This window comes from Asterias rubens, chromosome 15, assembly GCF_902459465.1.
Source record: "Asterias rubens chromosome 15, eAstRub1.3, whole genome shotgun sequence".
NCBI lineage: Eukaryota > Metazoa > Echinodermata > Asteroidea > Forcipulatida > Asteriidae > Asterias > Asterias rubens.
In genome coordinates this window covers 2,128,014-2,149,211 of record NC_047076.1, presented here as the reverse complement: position 1 = coordinate 2,149,211, position 21,198 = coordinate 2,128,014, and the positions used below count along the sequence as shown (strand labels likewise).

The window sequence follows — 21,198 nt, the reverse complement described above, 5'->3', positions numbered from 1 at the left end:
TTGTTCTTTTCGTCTCCGCAGTGAACGACGCCGAGAGTATGACCATTGAAGTATTCCGTTCATCCACCATCCTCTCGTGTGAAAACTCTTTGAATATTCATCGGAGGATCCAACTGGGTGACATCCCCATCCTCAATGTACAGTGACCAATAGGAAAGAGCCTTCTGGTTTCCAGACTCTATTATGACTGATCGTGAGGCACTCAAAATGGCAGCAAATCCTGGCCTCGCGAATCCAGGGCCTGCTCCGACGTCCCTGCATGACCGACTCGGCCTGTTCGCATCTCTTCATCAGACCCCGACGCTACGGGCCATTCGGCGACTGTCCGTTCATGACCGGTCAAATAGTGACTCAAATCTGGCCCATCCGGACCTCCAGCGTTGGTCTATGTCCAGCTTGATGGTCAATAAACATGATATAACGTTACGTCCCGATGCGCATCTGATCGTTTACTGGGATATTAAAGATAGCGTTGATGTGAACGACTGGATTGGACTGTATCTAATTGGTGAGTATTTATTTTATTAAATTACACATCCCAGACATGTTTTACGCTGAAAAGTTCATTATACAGTGTACACCATTTCTACAGGTCAGCCCTTGTACTCAATGAAACATTCGTACTGCCAAAACTATTCATAAAACTTACACAGTCAGTTTCCCTTGTGGTTTACCATCTTAAAGACACTGGACACTATTACTGTCAAAGACCAGTATTCTCACATTCAAGCCTTTGATTTTAAAGTTTGATTGTCATGGGTTCGAACCCCACCTGGGACCATTTTCATGGCTCTGCTTCCCGTAAGCAAAGAATCGGCGCTAACGGAAGCAGGGAACTCTGTGCTAACGTCTTGAGTGAACATATTTCACGGGTTAGCAGGGAATTTTTGCTTCTGCCCTTGCGTACTGCACATTACTAGGCATTCTACGCTTTTGATACAGATAGCGCAGAAATTCGGCGCTTGCACAGAAGCGGCGAATGGTGACTGTAAGCGCAGAATTTGGCGGTTAGCATAGCCATGAAATTGGGCCTGTGGTGTATGGGTATAACTAAATTCTTTATCCCCTGGCGATGCAAACATAGCATCCATTACAATATAGGCCTGTGTCTCAAGCATTGCTACAACATAAATCCAATGAGTAAACATCTCCGTGTTCAACAAAAATGAAAAAGCACCATTAGACATAACATTGTGTAGTTTTTACATGACAGATAAGGATCAGCGTAAGGTTGCCACAATTGGGGCGCACTTAATATCCCAATCTCAAAGTCCCACTCGGGTTTTTATTTTTTATTTTGAGAAATGAACCCATTCATATCTGTTGTTTGACATTGTAACGATAAGCAGTGTCGAAGTTTATAAAAATAGCAGGTGAGATCAGAATAAAATAGTTGAGCGCTGAGTATGTCATATAATTAAAGATTTTTGTCTTGTTCCACTGTTCGAAAGACAGAAAATAAAAGCAATGTAGACATTTTGAAATTTTCTCTTGACGAGGCGTTGCAATTTTCCTCTGGTAAGGGGCACAAGAAAAAGTAATGTAATGTAAGTTTGTATTGGAACCTCGCACAGGGCCACACAGCAAAAGCACAGGAAAACACGGCAATTGCTGTGGGTGCCGTGGGTTATTTTTGGGCCTGATATTGCCACTGAGCTTGCATGTGATACCTTCCAAATTGAAAGTTTGTGTGTCGTTTTTAAATACACACAACCAAATGTTTGTTTTCCCGATTAGAACTTGATAACCCTTTGTACATTGACCTTTATTCCCGATGGCCCCCCCCCCAAAAAAAAAGGCTCGCCAAAAGCCTACCATTCATATTTTCAGCCCTCTACTCCACCATCGATTAAATTATTAACGTGACCATTTGAAACAAAGGAATATGCTGTTATGGAGTTGTGAAATAATGGTAAGGTATTGTTTCCTTTGCAATTTACAAGAAACAGAGATGCACAAATCTCTTCAATATTTTTTTTGAAGAGTCACAACAGTATAAACATGGGTAGTGCGTGTGTTGGATGAATTTCTTGGGTTTTTCCTACGTAGTAAAATGTTGATATAAGAGTTTTGTACGTGGAGTTTCTCTTTGTTAGATTTATTGTACAATTTGTACTTTGAGCAGTAAAGATGTTTAATGCCCAGTGAGTCAGTGTACATGTACGTACAATAATTAATGGACTGTACATTGTTATTAATTGTTTATGGGCATGTCGCGTAATCTGGTTGATTGGTCCTTTTTGGTGGTTGGGGACTTCTGGATTTTGTATACATTTTTTTCTTCTTCACAGTTTATGCTTCTGTGCACCGCACTCAACTTCTTGTCGATATGATTATATGTGTGAGATTACACACCGGTACAAAGTGATTACAGGCGGGGCTGGGCACGACTGGGATGTGTGAAAAACCCATGGAAAACTAACTGTATAGAGCGTTATCCAGTTCCGTCACTCACGTTAGGGACGCACTGAAATCAATAGACAATTTTATGCCAATTCCTAGTGAAATAGCAATTTCTTGTTGATGTGATATTATTCATGAGAATTACATACCGGTGTCTATGTTTGTACACGCGGGGCGGGGCTGGGTAATGTGTGAAAAACTCCTTTGACAAACTAATTGATATATAGTAATTACAGGGCTTACATTTGGAAAGTAAAATCCACAAGACTACAGGGCTTGGAAGCTCAAAACTGTAAGATGGGAATTTATTATTTTACAAGCTGTATTAGGTTTTCGTATTATTATTATTATTATTATTATTATTATTATTATTATTATTATTATGCTTAGTAAACAACAGCTAAATACCAGTCACAAGCAATGCATATAATATGGCATGAAATTTTGGCCAGTACACATGTAAAACAAGTGTGCTATTTTTGTGCTTTGAAGCAATTTTTTGCTTTTAAAGCCAGATCTCTATGAAATTGGCCCGTGGAATTACATGGCGGTCATGGCCTCCGTTGCTTGCCCCTGGTTACGGCCTTGGTGCCCCCTTCAAAAGTTTCCCATTGACTTCAAAAATTTTCCAATGGAAGTGCCCTCTGCAAAATAAAAATGGCCTTGCCCTTTTAACATGTTCAAAGATGAAATTCCAGGCATGCACTTGGATGATACTCAACAGAATTATACACAGTGGAGGTATTTATTCATTTGTCAGGTCAGGTTAGGTCAGTCTATGAGTTGACTGGCCCAAGGCTAAAATCACCGGCCTCAGGCCAGTGGTTAAGAGAAGAATTGCGGCCGTATTCTCTACCTTCACATGGCATACATTTACCACTAAATTAATGTACAGGGATGACATATTGTACTGTCCAGTGCGTGTGTCATCCTAGAGTCGGTATGTAATGCTAATATTTAATGCTAGTGTCTGTTACATGTTTATACAATCAGAACAATGGTCGCAGTCACTAAGTGTGATTTGCAATTTAGATTTCTTGACTTGTAAGTTAGCTTCTATAATGGCGAAAGGGAATAAGTTTAGAGTTTAGCTTGTATAAATCAAAATTAAATGTAAAGACCTCAACCACAAACTTGAATATTAATTGAAATGCGCCTCAATGTTTGCTGTACAAGTAAGACATTCTAAAATGTGCATTTGACATTTATAGGCCTACTCTTGGCCTACTACATTTCCCCCTGTTTGTACCCTAAATAGTGTACATGTACAGTACATACAGCCTTTTCTAAAAACCTAGATTTGCAATTCAAATTATAACCGAATCCATGGAATTGTAGTTTCAGTAAACTGGTTCAGTGATTATGCATTGTAGATGAAGTGCTAAGGTCAAGGTCAGAGCAACAATTGCATTGAATGAATGAGAGTGGCCAGCATTAACACAAGTAGGATCTGGTCACCGATGATCAAATAAGCCTGACTGTGTATTTGTGAATGCAAAATCAGGCCTTGAACTTCCCTCTTGACGGGGTAGAGCAATTTTTCTCTAAAAAAAAGGGCACTTCTATGAGGGAAAATGTAAATTTGCATTGGAACTTTCCAAAGGGCACCACAGCAAAAGCAAAGGGCACCATGGCAATTGCTGTTGTGTCAATAAAAATAGAATTGTACATTGTAAAATGACATGTACAACCTTAGCACTTAGTGAAAGGGTTTTAAACAGAATATTTTGCCAGAAAATTTACACTCACTGTCTTTTTATTTGAATTCAGCTAACTCTATTTATAGCATCATTGAGGATGTATGCATCCAAAAGCTGGGGGGGGGGGGTCGACCATGAGAGGACGTCCTGGTTTGAAAGAAATTTTCCGGATCCTTACCCGCAAATTTAATTTGGCTAACAGTTTTTACAGATCATGCAACTTCCTTTATACATGTAATTTAGTCAGCTTTTAGTCAGCAATTAGTCAGCTTTTGTTCCAGTGAATGATTTACATTGTTAAGCCAACCAGGATTTAAAGGCACTGGACACTATTGGTAATTACTTGAAATAAATATTAGCATTAAACCTTTGGAGAGATGTTGAGTGTATAAAACATTGCGAGGAATGGCTCCCTCTAAAGTAAAGTAGTTTTCGAGAAAGAAGTAATTTTTTACAAATTTGATTTCAAGACCTCAGATTTAGAATTTGAGGTCTCGAAATCAAGCATCTGAAAGCACACAACTTCGTGTGACAGGGGTGTTTTTTATTTCATTATTATCTCGCAACTTCAATGACTGATTGAGCTCAAATTTTCTCAGGTTCATTATTATGCATTGTTGAGATACACCAACTGTGAAGACCAGTCTGTCACAATTACCAATAGTGTCCAGTGTCTTTAAACAATGGAACGGTTCCAAAAACCAATAGTTTGCCTTGAATGACTTTTCCACAAGTCTGGCAACATGAATGTATCCTGTATTGACGTACAGGTATGACTACTCAAATTTGCTTAGTATAGATAATGATAAGAGGATGTCATGAGTGGAATTGTGTAATGTACCAATGTAATGTACAGGGGGGGGTACATGTAGGTCTACAGCAAAGATTATAGAGCGCCGGAGGCGCACGAAACAGAACTGAAGCTTTATCTTTATTGTTGGAACGTGAAATATGCACGGGCGCCATTTCAGCAAGTAAATGTTTTATTTTTCCATTGATAGGAATGGTCATTGTCTGCACTGATCTGCACTGATCTATTGTTGTATCAAAAGAGTAACTTGTCGAAATGGCGTCCAGTGGGATTTCACATTTTAGTCCGAGTTCCGCATCTTATGCCTTCGGCACTCTATAATCTTTGGTCTAAAGTGACAGAAAATCAACTGTTTAGGGGGTGGGGTTTGGTTGGTTGGAAATGGGGGGGGGGGCTCTTGCAGCCATTACCTTGTCTTGAGTTTGCCAAGTTTTGTGTCATTGATTTATTCATGGTCTTATAAAGCTAATGACATTAAAGACGCTAACAAAAACATGTAAAAGAATTTTATTTTATTTTTTTTAAACAGTTCGAGTACCAACAATGATTGCCTGATCCTTTGGAAAGAAAAAAAAAGGAAAGAAAAAAATAGTTCTGGACAGAATAATTGCAGACCGGGAAGAAATATTAAGCCAAGAACTTTCAGTTTACGTGTATTATGACTATCTCAGAGTTTCCTTCGAATACACAGGAAGTGCCATTAACTCATCAACGCTGAATTTCACTAGCCGTTCAGCTCAGACCCTACATGTGTATTTCTATAACTTGGAACATCCTTTTACCGAGAGACACTTTTTACGAGGAAAGTTTTAAGGGAGCAAATAAGTTCTGGAAGGATGTACGGAAATCACTTACAATAGGAACGGGGTGGGGGGACACACAAAATGGAGCGTAGTTATCGGAAGAAAGCACAGAGGGCTGGTGTGGCGAGGCGGAACAGTTCGGAAGGTAAGAGGGCAATGTTTTAGGGAGTATTTTGAGCGAGCGATTGGCAGCGGATTTTCGGTGACTCAAATGAGATCCTATTGCTCAATGTAGCGTAAATATTTGTACAGTACATGTGTTGCAATTTGAGGATAAGAGATTTTCCTTGAAACTTAAGCGTGGATTTTTTTTTCTATCAGGATGGACGGTATGCAATGCATCCTGTTTTATATTTTTAATAAATTATAAGGACACGATTTAGGTTGTTTTTATTTTTAAAGGTATACCTAACTGTTTGTACTGTACATGCGTGCAATATCAGGCTTAAATCCGTCTTTAAGGTGCTACATAATTGGATCTCAGAACTCATAACTTTCGATAACCAAACCTCTCTTTCTGTATAAATGTATATTATACTAAGCCCCTTGAGTACCTTGTTCGTAGATACGTCGTGCGCTCTATAAGACTTTGATATAAGACTTCGATGTTATTATTATACAGTGTATTATGTATTGCAAAACACCTACTTTATGAATATTCCTTACTGCGCATTACAAAATCTTATAAAATCTTACTTGGTGAAGAGTACTGGAGAGCTGATGGTATGAGACATTGTTAGAAATTACTTCTTTTGAAGTATTGTGTAGTTTTAGAGAAGGAGGTAATTTGAGAAAGGTTTCTCTCAAGCACGCATTTCTATACAACAAGGGTCTTTTTCTTTCTTTCATTAGTTTTTGCAACTTCGATGACCAATTGAGCCAAAACTTTTCACAGGTTTGTTATTTTGTGCGTGTTGGGGCACACCAATTGAAGATGCTGGTCTTTGACTGATTACCCTGCCTTCTATACTTTGTGAATACAGTGAACACTTTTGGGCAGTACATTGTATTTTCTGTACTTGTGCACATAGAATAAGGGAATCAATGTGTGGTGAAGAGGTTTTCCACTAGTGGTTTACACCCAACGAGGCCTGGTTCTTGATAATTTTACCGAGACGAAGTCGAGGTAAATTATCAAGAACCAGGCCTAGGCAGGATTAAACCACTAGTTGAAAACCGATTCAACACACTTTGAGTCCCATTCATAAATACCTTTTCGGTCAAAAACATCAACACTTTTTGGGCAAAAAGTAAAATAAATGCAAAAATTATAATTCAATGATTTCTTTCAACACAACACCCCTCCAGCTATGAAATGGTAAAGCCCTCCGCCACCCTCGGGTAAACAACTCCTTATGAGGGAATGCTGTGCGCGTCGCGCGTATCGCGTGATGTGGCACAACTGTTATAGCCGTCGCTCTAGACCAATAGGAATGAAGAAACTGTCTAATAAGAACAGGTGCAAGCTCGCGTGTCACGCCCATGTTTCAACACTTTTTAACAAAGGTTTATATACACCCACGTGACGCGCTCTGCACCAATAGGAATAGTGAAACTGTGAGGTATTTATGAATGTGTAGTTAATTCATATTTTGTATGCGTGGTAGAGAAGTGAAGCTGTTATTGACATAGTGTATTTAAAAATGGTCACACACATACTTTGGCAGTGATCCTAGAAAGAAATTGTGAATTTTTCTTTCTGAAAGCTTACTTGTTGCAAAGACGGTACAATGTATCTCTGAAAGCATTCTGCAAAATTATTGATCGCTGTTCATAATGCCCCCCCCCCCCCAAAAAAAAAAAAAAAATCAAAAAACAAACATGTTTAGTGCCCCACTCTCTACCTTTTTAGAGGCCGCCTCTTTTTTGTCCGAAAAAAGGCAGGACGCATCATGCTTATTTTATTATTATTTTTTTTTTGATGGGGCCTTACATTTCTGTCAACAAATTGAATCATCTAAGATTGTCTGCAAGTGCAAGCGACTTTCGGAAACTTCCTTGGTGTCCATTTGAATGCTGCCCTTACACAAAGTAGAGATGCGGTTGGTACTCACTGTCGCCTTGCTGAAACTTTCAAATATGACTTTTATTGTATCTTCTTTCATGATGGTCTTGCCTTTAAATCAGCATTATGTTGAGGAAAACCAAACGATGACCCTGCCTTTACCCAACGGATATTGAACAGCCATATAATGTACATAATAGAAGGATGTGTTCCTTCAAAATGAAAGTAAACTCACATGACATGTGTATTATTATTATTATTATTTTATTCGCCATAACAGTACAAAACAAAATACATTGACAACATTATACCCCAAGATGGGCAAGTGACAACAAAAGCAAATACATACTATGATCCGTAGATCTGTTGCCCCACATCTGGGGTACACAATAAAATTAGTATAGACTTAACATAATATAGTACACAAAGCAATAATAAAAGCAGAAAATTAAAAACCAATAGAAAATGATAAACATATATTAAGAATAAAAAATAAATTAAATTAAATTAAATTAAATTAAAAATAAATAAATAAGTAAAAATAACAGATGGGGTAAGGATAAACAATAAAGGGAAATAAATAAATAAATAAAACCTAAACTTGTAGATAAATTAAAACGACTTAAAATATTGCACAAGTGATTGGGCTAAAGCTACTATTCAGTAGATTCATGAGATTGACAGACAGAAAATCTAAGTGATTTGAGAAAGCTGTGGAAGGGCAAGAGCAGTAGTGAATTACGAATGTTTTCTGGCAAACTAGACCAAAATCTGGGAAAAAGATGAGGAGAAGATAAGTGCAGAGCATCGGTTCTAGCATACAGGTGTTTGAAGGTGAGAACATTAGGATATCTATGGTTGACAGAAATGATGTCTGCCACATCACAGTGAATAAGGTTAAACTTACACTTAATGATAAAATACAAAACAGAAAAATTACGACGAATTGACAGAGACGACCAGTTGAGGGACTTAAGTCTATCGGGGTAGGACATCTCACCCATCCTCTGCCCAAGAATAAACCGAGTAGCACGTTTTTGTACCCGTTCGAGGGCCCGAGTCTGGAGAGATGTATGAGGGAGCCAAGCTGGCATGCCATATTCTAAAATTGGGAGAACTAGGGATTTATAAAGACAGAACTTAGCTGAAACAGAAGAATTGAAAGCAATGGTCTTAATGAGGCCCAATAATCTCTATTGGCACTTGAAACAACATTTTTAACATGGTTATTCCAAGAGAGCTGAGCATTCAGAGTGACTCCAAGGTATTTGACAGAGGATGTGGGTTGCACAGGAAAACCTGAGAGAGTGTAAACAGGGGGGTCGAGAGAGTGTTTATGGGAAATATGCATGATTTTGGACTTTGTAGGGTTGAACGTCATACCATTGGAAACACTCCAAGTGCTTAGCTCATCGAGGTCATGCTGGAGGGAACTTACATCTAAACAGGAACGGATTGGACACAACTCACAAATAAGTCTATAATGTACGTGTAGTTGGTGATATTTACATTTTCTCTAAGGCAGTATCCGTATTGGCAGATTTAACACTGGCTACGGCTGTTGCTAAGGATGTTGTATACTTCAACGCTTGATGACGCAGTGTCATGTAACAAATTGACAGAGTCATTGTTTTTGTTGTCTTCATTGAGTAAGAGACCATGGAATACATTGGCCCTTCTTTGTTCTCCTTTGCCCTGGTCTTGGCTTTTGCGTCTCGGCCTGGATTGGAGACCGCGGAGGCCTTGGCCTCTGTTTCCCAAGGGCCCAATTTCATGGCTCTGCCTTGTAAGGAAACAGCTTTCTGTGCTTACGTCAAGCGTTTTTTATGGGTTAGCAGGGAATTTTGGCTTGTGGTAATGTGTGTACACCACGTTACTAGCTAAGCATTCTATGCTTACACAGCTAGCGCAGAAATTCGGCGCTTGCAAGTAAGCGGAGAATGGTGATCTTAAGTGCAGAATTCGGCGGTAAGCAGAGCCATGAAATTGGGCCCTGGGTTTGGCCTTGGTGTCCTTTCAAATGTTTTCATACAAATTAAGATTGGGCAGTTGAAGCACCCTTTGAATACGGTAAAAGGCAATGCCCTTTTAAAGACAGAATTCACGGCCTGTTTGTCCCTCCAAAATATTAAAAATAAATTCAAATGAAGATGAGGAAATGGGGAAAAGGAGAAAGCCAGGCCTACTGTTTGCAGGGTTTTCCCATCAAGTGTATTCAGTAACTAGCCACTGTAGTTCCACTGTGGTTCCACTTTGTCCTTTAGGCCTCTTCACAGACATTTTTTGAAGGCTAAATGTTTTTTAGGCTTTGAAAAATACTCTGCTAGGGTTGGAATGTTAATGCTAGCTATTTTTTGCATTTATGTCCTTTTGGTTTGGTAAGCAGTTTGGTAATCCCATTTTATCAGCCTTTGCTCTAGTCTGTATTTCATATTTTATAGGGTTGCTTTTCAGCACTGATCTAGCCAGCTTGACGACTTGGAGAGAATTGTTACTGTTCTCGGTTGTTTTAATAAGTATTAGGCCAGCAGAGGGATGCTAAGGGAGATCATTGGGAGAGAAACTGGTTTGTAGTTTGTTTGCCGTAAGAAACTTTTCATGAAGGGGTATTGAGTATGGAGCCCCTCTTAGTAACCCACAAGATAACGTAGCTCTATGGTAGACCTGTGAGAGATATACCCGTTTAAATTTTGGTTTGTTTTTTTCTTTTACTTTCAGGGGAAAATTCTCCGACAAATTTTCAGAGTTTCAAGAACAGAGGATTGAGTGCGACTCACAAAGGACAAATCGTTTGGCATCTGGACTCTGAGACTTGTTTTACAAAACGTGAGTTTCTAACGTACTGTGGTTTCCATGGTAGTTACTACTGTACACAAAGAAAGAAATTAAGTTTCTGCTGAACAGGAAAACCTCTAGTTGTTTAAAAGCTAGATTTTTTAACAGTGTTTTTTTGTAAATTGAGAGTGCTTGAATAAAGGATATGGAATCAGAATTAAAATTAAAGATGCAAATATGTTTCACTGTCTATAACAATAGTTTTTCAGGATGCATTCCATGAAGAAAATTGAAGGCAAAGATCTTGCCCCTTGATGCTTTAAAAAAATTGGGTATATTTTTATTTTTTCGCTTTCATTTTCGTAGAAAAATGGCTTTTGTTGAGATACCCCAAATGAATAGACTGGTCTTTGACAATTATCAGTAGTGTCCAGTGTCTTTAAGCAGCTCTTTACAAATTTGTCCCATACATAGTCATGACAGATAGTCATTTCCACTTATCCTTATAAGGAACTGGAACGTCTCAAACTTCAGACTATGAGTTGGAATTGGCGTCCCTTCTTCCTCATCCCTCCCCCTCCCCCCATCAAGCTCCCCCACGGGAGCTCTGTGCTAGGAATCCGGGCATCCGTGGGGTTTCGAAGTCAGGAAAATGGGGTATTAGCGTTGATTAGACTTTCACCTTGAACTTGCCTCAACGTTGATGAATTTAGTGGGTGTTAGGTGTGGTGCAAAAATCAATTAGCGCTGTTTTTCAGTATTAATGAGTTTTAGGTCACTGAGTATACACTTGGCACTAAGATCATGGGGCTGCTTACAGCGAACCTCTACGCTTACCGCCAAGACTTCCCCTCTTTTAGAGTGTGCTGAACATGTCAGGGGAGAAGTCTGTGCTAAGCTGCATCACAAAATTGGTTTCTGTAACTGTGCTACTGCTAGACAGACACTTAAGATTGCAGTTTTCTCATGGTTTTTATTAGCAAAAGCAAGTTTGATTCTTGTGTAGATCAGATTGCAGATCTCTAACTCAACAACGTGTCAAATTGTCACTCGATTTTAGTAATTGAAGGACTGCACACGCGCGCACCTGTGTGTACCTGTAGCCGGTGTAATCAATTAGCCAGCTTAGAAGAAGTGATGAGTTTTTAAGAGGGGCGAGTACACGTGTTGATTAGAGTGCAGATTTGAACCTTCAACCATGTCAAACTGTCTTTGATGCAGGTACTTGTAACTCCAGCACACCCTAGGTGTGTCCGAGATGTTTAATCATTCTGGTTTTTAGTCATGACGTTTTAAGACGCACTGATTACACGTGAACTTTACTTGTACACTTTGTATGTACATTCATTTCAAATGTCACTAGTCCAAACCCAAGGCCAGTTATGATACTCTATATTAGTAATAATGTTACGCAGTTCTTATACTGTCAGAGTGGCATGTTGTGGACGAGCGGATAAGAGCACCGGACTGAAGCTAGAGTGTTTCTGTTCAGCAGAGTGTGGGTTCGAGTACCGGTCGTGACATTTGCGTCTTTAAGCAAGACGCTAAAACCATTATTGCTACGTCCTTCGTTGGTCCAGTGTGCTGTGTAATGCACAAATACAAGAACCCGGTGCACTTATCGCAAAGAGATGGGGTTTGCCCCAGTGTTCCTGGTTTAATTGGCTGCATATTGCCCCTTCAAAACTGAAGTTCAAGGCCTGTCTGGTCATGTAGACGATTGATTAAGGATGTTGAGAGGTTTGTGGGTTCGAATTCAACTTAAGATGTCTGCATGACTTGGAAAACGATCACGGAATGGTGTCGGGCTAAACTCCATCATACTATACTGGTATCTGATGCTAATTTTTGAAATGTTTTCAACCACACAGCTGTCACCAGAGTTTGTTTCAAGTATTACCACGGCACAACGGGAGAGCTTCGAGCGATCACACCAACAATCACCGTCAGGAACCCTGATGCTAGCGAAGATGACGAACCCTCCCCGGACAATGGACCTTTCTTTCATATTTGCATCAGCGGTGGGTATCTTTTTTTTATTATTATTATTTTTTTATTTTTTTATAAAGCTGATCAATTTTGGCCCTCACATTTTATAGAAATACATCAAAGATAAAATAAGTAGGCCCATTGAAGCATACGTAAAATCGAAGCATCAAGCATACTTTAAATTCTGGTCCAGTAAAAATTTAAATCAACCAGCCTTGTGCTTTTTAGTTTGTTTTTCACCCAAAACTTGAGCCCTGTTCATACACGAATGAAACAAAACAAAAACAGTGCAAGATAGCTTAAAATATTTTTATCGGACAAGTCATAAGACTGTTTATTCCGGAGAGTGGAAGGCCAAATTATTTTCCACCCCTGTGACTGTCATCAAAAAAGAAGAAAAAAGAAAAAAGTTTGAACCAGAAAGACGCGTAGCGTATAATTTTGTCACAAATTAGAATTGACGTTTCCCCTCAGTGGAAGCATCCAGACTATTAAGAGCGTGATGCAATATTGAGTCGGTTCACAGTCACCGGGGAGAAACAAACGGGATAAAAAGGGGGAAACGTTTCATTTAGTTGTGAGTAATTGAAACACTGGGATTTGTAAAGTTGGTTATCTGTTTACGTATTAAGCTGGGGGTATAGTTGGCATGGAATTGAAGGAGGATAGGGTGTGTAGGGAATAGATTTAGAGGTGGAAGTGTCGTGGCCGAGCGGTTAAGAGCACCAAATTCAAACTCTGGTGTTTCTGATCAGCAGGAGTGTGGGTTCAAATCCCCAGCCTTGACACTGTGTCCTTGAGCAAGACACTTAACCATTGCTTCGTCCTTCGGATATAACGTTAAGCCGTTGGTCCCATGTGTTATAGAGAACGCATGTAAAAGAACCCAGTGCACTTATCGAAAAGAGAAGGGGTTCACCCCGGTGTTCCTGGTCCGATCGGCAGCAAATTGCGCCACAGCACCTTGTAAAACATTACATGGTGCTATCAGAATTAGGTCTCATAATTCAAACGAAGTCACACATCTTGCAGGAAATACTGTGCGCTATATATAAGAAGCCACAATTATTATTATTATTATTAGAGGCATGTGGCCGAGCGGCCCAGTGCACTGAACTCGGGTACTGATGTTCTGATCAGCAGGGTGTAGGTTCGAATCCCGGCGTTGACACTTATGTGTAGGCATACACACATACAAATATGGGGACTTTTACACACACCCCACCCCTGGTTTGCAGTCACTGTGTTGACATTCCTATGTTTAGTACACTTTTTAAAGGAAAAATCCTATTATTCATTTAATATTCTCATCTTAAAACCAAAACATGTAAAAATTTGTTACATGTACTTGAACTTCGTTGTATTAGGGACTAAATGTTTTTAAAACTTACCCAGTCAGTTTCCCTAGTGGGTTATTATTTGATATCTGAAATAAAAAGTTTCATCTACTTTTAAAGGTGATTCACCGGCTTTCTCTTCCAAGGTTGTATTGTATAAGGAACACGTTGCCTTGGATCGGACAAGTTGGTCTATAAAAAGCGTTTATAACCATTTGTTTTAAAAATGCAAATGGTTGGAAAGATGATTTAAAAGTAGAATACAATGGCCCACACAAATTTCCCTCGAAATTGAGTGGTTTTCATTTTACTTTGCGAACTAAGACGGTCGGCCATTTATGAGAGTCAAAAATTTGACTCCCATAAATGGCCGACCGTGTTAGTCGATGAGGTTAAAGGAATACCGTGCAGTTTTGAGGCGTGTTTGTGTGGATCATTGTATTTTACTTTTACAACATCTTTCCAACCAAATGCATTTTATAACAAATGGTTACAAACGCTTTTCAAAGACCTTCTCGACCGATCCAAGGCAAGGTGTTCCTTTAACTGGGGTGTGATCCCTGGCTACACGCCTGTTTACTGTTGCATGGCTTCTGACTAGCATCCCGAACAAAAATATTGTCAAAATAGGGAGACCTCTGGATCTGGATCTGGATCAGTACTGCAAGCAATCTCCCAATTTTGGGATGTATAGGTTGCAGGTGTGTGGTGCTGGGGACTATAATTATGATAATGCGCTCTACTTTTGATATTTAATAGGTTTAAGTAGTGTATAAAATAAAAAGTCTTAAAAAATTTGTTTTAAATGAGAGCAGGGTAAAAAACATGCCCATCCGCCAGGGCACCACACACGTTGACTCCAACATAGGGCTAGATAAAGCTTGGTTGGTAGAGTGTTAGCATGTGAATCTGGAGGTCGATGGTTCAAATCCTGCTCTATTCAATCTAGTCTTTGTTCAACCCCAAATCGACTAAATATTTTTTAACATCAGAATTTTGTTACTCTCCTTTAAAGCACTTGTTCATGTAAACTAAATGGGTTTCCTTGTTCGCTTGATCTTCTACAACAGCAAACGTTATATACTTGGTCATTTGTTGTCATCTGTTTGTCAAATGTCATTTGCAGTTTCTACTCCCCTGCTGTGTTTGATGTAACGCAAACAGGTTCATGCGGGATAAAAATGACCTTCCGTCATTGAAAAAAAAAAAAGGGAATTAATCATTTCCTTCTTCAGTGCTGTAATTAGCTTGAATTCTTGTTTCTGAACGAGGAAGTGGAAATGAAGAAGTTTGTTAGCCCCTGAAATTGAATTGAGGAAACCCTTCCCCCACCCTCTTTTAAAGCCGGTTTGCACTTCCAGAAGTCCTGACGTGTATACATCTTCATAGTTTAATTTATTGAACTGTGGTAAGCAGAAACGGAAACCATGCTTAACATGGAATGATTATTTGGTGACCTGTAGGTTTTTCGTGATGATACAAAACAGTGTACATTAAAGTTAAAAGGACTACAACAGGAATATTTAAAGTAAACTGTATTTAAATAAAAATAGAGAGGTACATGTATTTAGGCAATCAAAATGCACAGAACAGATTATTAGCAGAAATAACCCAAAGTTTTAAATGCCATTAACTTTAAGAGTGTATACCAAACTTGTACCTTCCCTTTACAAAATTGTTCCCAGATGAACCGAGTGCATGTTTGAAATATTAAAAATTAATTTTTTTTTAATATTTTTTTTTTTAGATCTGAAAGGAATGGGGCTTAAGAAAGGAATGTTCTTCAACCCCGATCCTTACATCAAGTTCTCCATCCAGCCCGGAAGGAATCACAACCTGCCACTGTCAGACAGTCACTACGGACAAGACCAACGAACAACCATCGCTGAAAAAACTGTCATGCCCTCCTGGGATGATCAGGTGAGGGCGACATTCGAGGACACCCATAGAAATAGAACCCAGAGAATGCTGAGCTCGACCCCTAGGCTGTGGGTGGGTGTATCGATACCACGTGACACGCGTGTATGGCAAAATAATCATCACTTGACACGCACGCGTGAATGGCAAAATGGCAATTCACATAGACCGTTTCCTCATGTTTTCATTGGTCAATGGTCATGACAGGCTCTACTTTATTACAATTATTTTTGCGAAAATAGAATTAACTGTTGCAAACAACTTACCAACCAAATGGACCGAGAGTATAAATGCAAAAAATAGTTAATGGCCTGACGTTTCGACCCTAGCAGAGTCTTTCTCGAAGGCTAAAAAAAGATATATATTTTTTTTTTAGCCTTCGAGAAAGACTCTGATAGGGTCAAAACGTCAGGCCATTAACTATTTTTTACAATTATTTTTCGCCAAACACGCGTGAAAGGAAAAAAAGGGCATATGCTCGTTCTAAATATGGTCTCACTACAAAATTGCACGCACAATGACGGGTTCTATTTCTGTGAGGACACCACAACTTGTCAGTAGGGTTTACGGCAGGCCTGTTTTCTTCGTTTTTGAAAGGGCAAGGACACTAAGGCTTATTACTGGAGCATATCAAGAGCACCAAGGCATTGACATCATGTAGTGTTTCAGCTCTTTTTTTCAGGGGCCAATCACAGGCCTGATAAAAGTCACATGTAATTGCAAACTCTCTCAATACGAAGCGCTGAGTTGGTGACATACTTGTGTCATGTCGTGTCACTTATTGTCATTACAAGTAATTTGCCGTGAAAATATACCGCTCTCCGATAACAATCTACATGCTCATGATGTGTCATTTACTTTGCCTTCCCCCCTTATCCACTCCTCCTTTCTTGACACATCCTATCGGAAAAAAATTACCCCTGAAATCTTCCTGTTGATATAGTGGTTAATTGAAGCAGTATGCAACCTTGGGCAGCTTAAGAAACTGATTTTGTCTTCACTCGTCATCTTTGATTTGATAGCTGTGCTAACAGTGAAGTCAAATGAGATCTTACTTGTTGCTGGAAGTTTTTCTTGTCCCCTTGAATCGATTGGGACTACAGTTTTGTGATGGTTTTTGTCGTTTGTTGATTAAATGACTTTTAATTAACCTTACAATTCATGGTGAGATTTCTGATCGAGTTGACTGGCCATTTGAAACCATTTAACTATAAGGGTTTGTGTATGGTGGCACAGTTCAGTGTTTGAAAGCATTGCATACTGCGTGTAGGCCTGAGAACAAAAGAGGTCCACATAATGTACTGTAGGGACTTGAAACACTATGTGGACTTGCACATGTCCACACAGTGTTTACACCATTCTTGGAGAATATTCTTATATTAAAGACACTGGACACTGTTGGTAATTGTCAAAGACCAGTCTTCTCATTTGGTGTATCTCAACATATGCATAAAATAACAAAATGTCTGCTCAATCGGTCATCGAAGTTGCGAGATAATAATGAAAGAAAAAACACCCTTGTCACACGATGTTGTGTGCTTTCTGATGCTTGATTTCAAGACCTCAACTTGTAAATCTGAGGTCTCTAAATCAAAATCGTGAAAAATTACTTCTTTCTCGAAAACTTGGTATGGATCTTCATTAAGAAGTTTGTAAAGTAAAGTGCAGTTTTCCTTGTTGCCAAGAAATGCCCCCCTTGGGACTTAGAAGTCAACAAGACAAGGAGCCAGAAAGTTTTATTGGCTGAAGAGACCAGAAATGTGATTAATGTTAACATGAATCGGAGGAGATGCGTAGTACGTGCTACAAGAAAGAAAACTTGTCGGGAACATGATCGAGGATCAAAATAAATTTCTCAAGATTTGTTTGATCAGTGACTTGTCTCCCCGCATCCGTTCAGTCAGGATCTTCGGCAGGGTGTGGAGATAGAAGGTATCCGAATGGATGGGAAGTCACTCCCCACTCTGAGGAAATGACTTCATTGCCAACAATGTCCTGCCTTGCATCTGATTTGAAATCTGTCATTCAGAAAAAGAGGGTTTAGAGTAGGGGGTAGATGTATCTATAGAACTTGTGAACAGCTGTAGATATCAATCAAGTTAAACTATCCCGAGAGTTGTTATTGGGAGTTTAAAGTCGTCTTTAAAGGCACTGGACACTATTTGGTAATTACTCAAAAAGATTGGTAGTATTAAAACTTACTTCACTCACTCAGGCGACCCAAGCTGTTGTCGCGTTGCCGCATGTTTGAGTCGGGCTAAAACTTACTTGGTAACGAGCAATGGGGAGGTGTTGTATAGTGTAACAAATTGTGAGAAACGGCTTCCTCTGGAGTAACGTAGTTTTTGAGAAAGAGGTTAACTCTCACTCAAATAAATAAAAGACTTCAGCTGAAGCCTTTTATTATAATGCATCTGAAAGCAAACCGAGTTGTGCAACAAGGGTGTATTTTCTTTCATTATTCTCTTGCGAATTCAATGACCAATCGAGTCCAAATTTTCACAGGTTGTTATTTTAATGCAAATGTTGGGATACACCAAGTGATTATACTGGTCTTTGACAATTACCAAAGGTCTCCAGTTTCTTTAAAGACGCGGGAAACAGCTCTGTCGATTGGAGGATCCTCCGGGGGAAGGGGTATGACATTCTTGACTCATTGTTTTTTTTGCAGGGAGGAAAAAAGGTTTGCGGGTTGAATTAGTTCCAGAAATTCATTGCATATGACAGAGGGTCCCAAAGGAGGGAAGGGGGGGGGGGTTTAGAGGGCTAGAAAGGGGTACGTATTAAGGGGGAGGAGGTTGTGAGGGGGTGAGTTAGTTGGAGAGGGGGTGATTTGGTTTGAGGTTGGACATCAGGTTGGAGGGAGGTACTTTAGCTACAACCATGCTTTGACAAGTTTTTTAACAGACAGTTTTGTACTGTTTGGTGGATATGTGGTGATTTTGTATGTGTTTGATGTGGATGTTAAACTTTAGGAATCTTAATTCGGAAAACTTTAGGAATCAAAACTATCTGAATAAGAAAACTTCAGGAATCGTAATTGTACAAATTTGAAAGTGTTTGGAATCGGAACTATCTAAATCGAAAAACTTAAGGAATCAAAACTATCTAAATCAGAAAATTTAGGAATCAGAACTTTCAAAATCGGAAAACCTTAGGAATCAGAAAACTTAGGGAATCGGAACTCTCCAAATCAGAAAACTCTAGGTATCGAAACTTTCAAAATCTGAAAACTTTAGGAATCGGAACTATCCAAATCTGAAAAGTACTGCAATAATTATAATATTAATAAGTTGACTCGCCAATCGGATAGCATCTTTTTGGGATTAAGGATATATGTTAATTTATTTTTTTCTCTGAAAATTACAGGAAAATGTTTTGTTTTGATAAGCCTCATTCCACAAAAATAACATCAAGTTTGCAAATTCTTGATGAGCTGCCAATGTGTTCCGTTTTGCAAAACGGACCCGACACCTGACACTTTTACCAGCACACCAAGAAATACCGTAATCTAATTACCGCATCCAATTAAGTGCATCTCCCTAATTCTTGTCTTCCTTCCTCTCCCCCCTCTACTCAGGAGTTCCACTTCAAAGCCACACGGACTGACGTCCTTGAGTTGGAGCTGAAGGATAAATTTGTGCGATCCCGGCCGATCATCAGTCGATTCCTCGGACGGCTGGCCATTCCGATTCAACGTCTTGTCGAGAAAGCAGCTTTAGGGTGAGTTTTTTCTTCTTCTACTGTCGATTGTTCGGGGATTAATTGGTTGTAGGTTCGACTTAGTCATCTGATTTGCTTTGCCAAATAGGATCGTATCCAGAGAGAAGTTTTAGTTTACAAACGCCCGCCTTTGTAATGAATGTTTGTGATGGCTTATGGTTGATCTTTGGACTGGTCAGCCACTTCTTCGGTCTGCGGTTTTTCTGTTGATTGTCCTGAGATAAATTGGTTGTATATTCGTTTTATTCATCTGATTAGCTTGGCCGTGGTTTTTGTGGATCTTATTTAGAGAGAAGTTTTAGTTTGATCAACGCCTGCCTTCTGAATTAATATTTGTGATGGCTTATGGTTAATCTTTGGACTGTCGGCCACTTTGGAGACAACTTGATAGTGGTCTTTGTCTTGAAAATTGTTTTTGACTATTAAACCCAACTTCTCTTGGCTCGAAACCACTCAACTTGTGAATTGTGCAGGCATGATAACCTATCTGCATAAGTCTGATTTCCGATTTGTTGGCCCTAAAAAAAATCAGCGAAATTATTCAGTATCCTGAAAAATTTATAAAAGCCTACACCATATTTACGAAAGTCTGCCCTGGGACTTGGTAAACGTTATTGGGCCCAATTTCATAGAGCTGCTGAAGCAGAAACAATTGCTTCACACTTGTCTGCAAATCAGAAATGAACAGGATGCCAGTTACAAATTGTACATGTGACTTGTTAGTTTAGCTGGTAATCATATTCTGGTAAGCATAATTTTGTTATGCTTAGCTACTTTTATTAGAAGCTCTATGAAATGTTCCCCTGGTTTGAATTTCCCCTGAATCAAATCTTATTGAACTTACCCCTCTTTGGTTTCCCCCTTCTTGTCATACCCCATTCCCATCCAGAGAGCGCACCGTGACGTACAACCTTAACAAGCGCCACCCCTCGGACCACGTCAGCGGCTGTCTGACGTTCACCGTTGAGATCGAACAGGAGGACAGCCCCGAAGGTAAGTAGGATTCAAACTTAAGCTACAGAGGTCAAGGTTCGTCCCCTCAAAGCATGCCTTGGATGTCGCAAATTTCAAAAGATTAATTTGTTTGCGGAATTTAACGCAGAAGTACGTGCTCTCTACAAAGTGTTGTCTCTTTTTTTCTTCTTTTTTTTTTGCAAAATGGAAATTGATTTGATTATTCTGAAGGAAGAGGAAAGTTTGAAATAATTAACTAGATCATGTTCTAATACAAATATTTTGTATTAAACGGGATGTAAATTAATCTAGAACTGACATTGATTGTGTGATTGCATTGATACTAGTGAGTACAGTTTGAGGAGACCACAGGGTCAATGCAAGGGTCTTTATATGTGTTTAGGGGTAGATATTACAAAGAGTTAAGACTAGTCTTATCTCGATGTAAAGCTGAGTTAATACTTTCTGCGGATGCGAAGCAAATTTTGACGTCACGTAGTTGTTTTCGCAGTGAATGTTTTGCAGGAGTTGAACAAGTGATGCGAATTATTCGTTGCGAGTTTGTGATGCAAAATTTGTATGGCGTTCGTATTCGCAAGAAGTATTAACCAGGCTTTACTCATCTTTAACTCAGGACCAGCCTTAAAGGAACGTGTTACCTTGGATCGGTTGAGTTGGTCTTTGAAAAGCGTTGGGAACCGTTTGTTATAAAATGCATATGATTAGAAAGATATTTTAAAAGTAGAATATAATGATCAACACAAGTATCACTCGAAATTGC

The 21,198-nt window shown here is 39.3% G+C and overlaps 1 protein-coding gene across 3 annotated transcripts in view; it reads left to right on the top strand.

The window, feature by feature from the left end:
- Positions 1-21,198, top strand: part of LOC117299869 (E3 ubiquitin-protein ligase HECW2-like) — a 49,836-nt gene that overhangs the window by 5,893 nt on the left and 22,745 nt on the right. For all 3 annotated transcript variants that reach the window (XM_033783449.1, XM_033783451.1, XM_033783448.1), the window contains exons 2-7: positions 22-508; positions 10,441-10,548; positions 12,369-12,518; positions 15,571-15,743; positions 19,321-19,463; positions 20,353-20,456. In XM_033783449.1, the coding sequence (XP_033639340.1) occupies positions 184-508; positions 10,441-10,548; positions 12,369-12,518; positions 15,571-15,743; positions 19,321-19,463; positions 20,353-20,456 (1,003 nt within the window). In that variant the 5' untranslated portion in view covers positions 22-183. The remainder of the gene's footprint in view (positions 1-21; positions 509-10,440; positions 10,549-12,368; positions 12,519-15,570; positions 15,744-19,320; positions 19,464-20,352; positions 20,457-21,198) is intronic.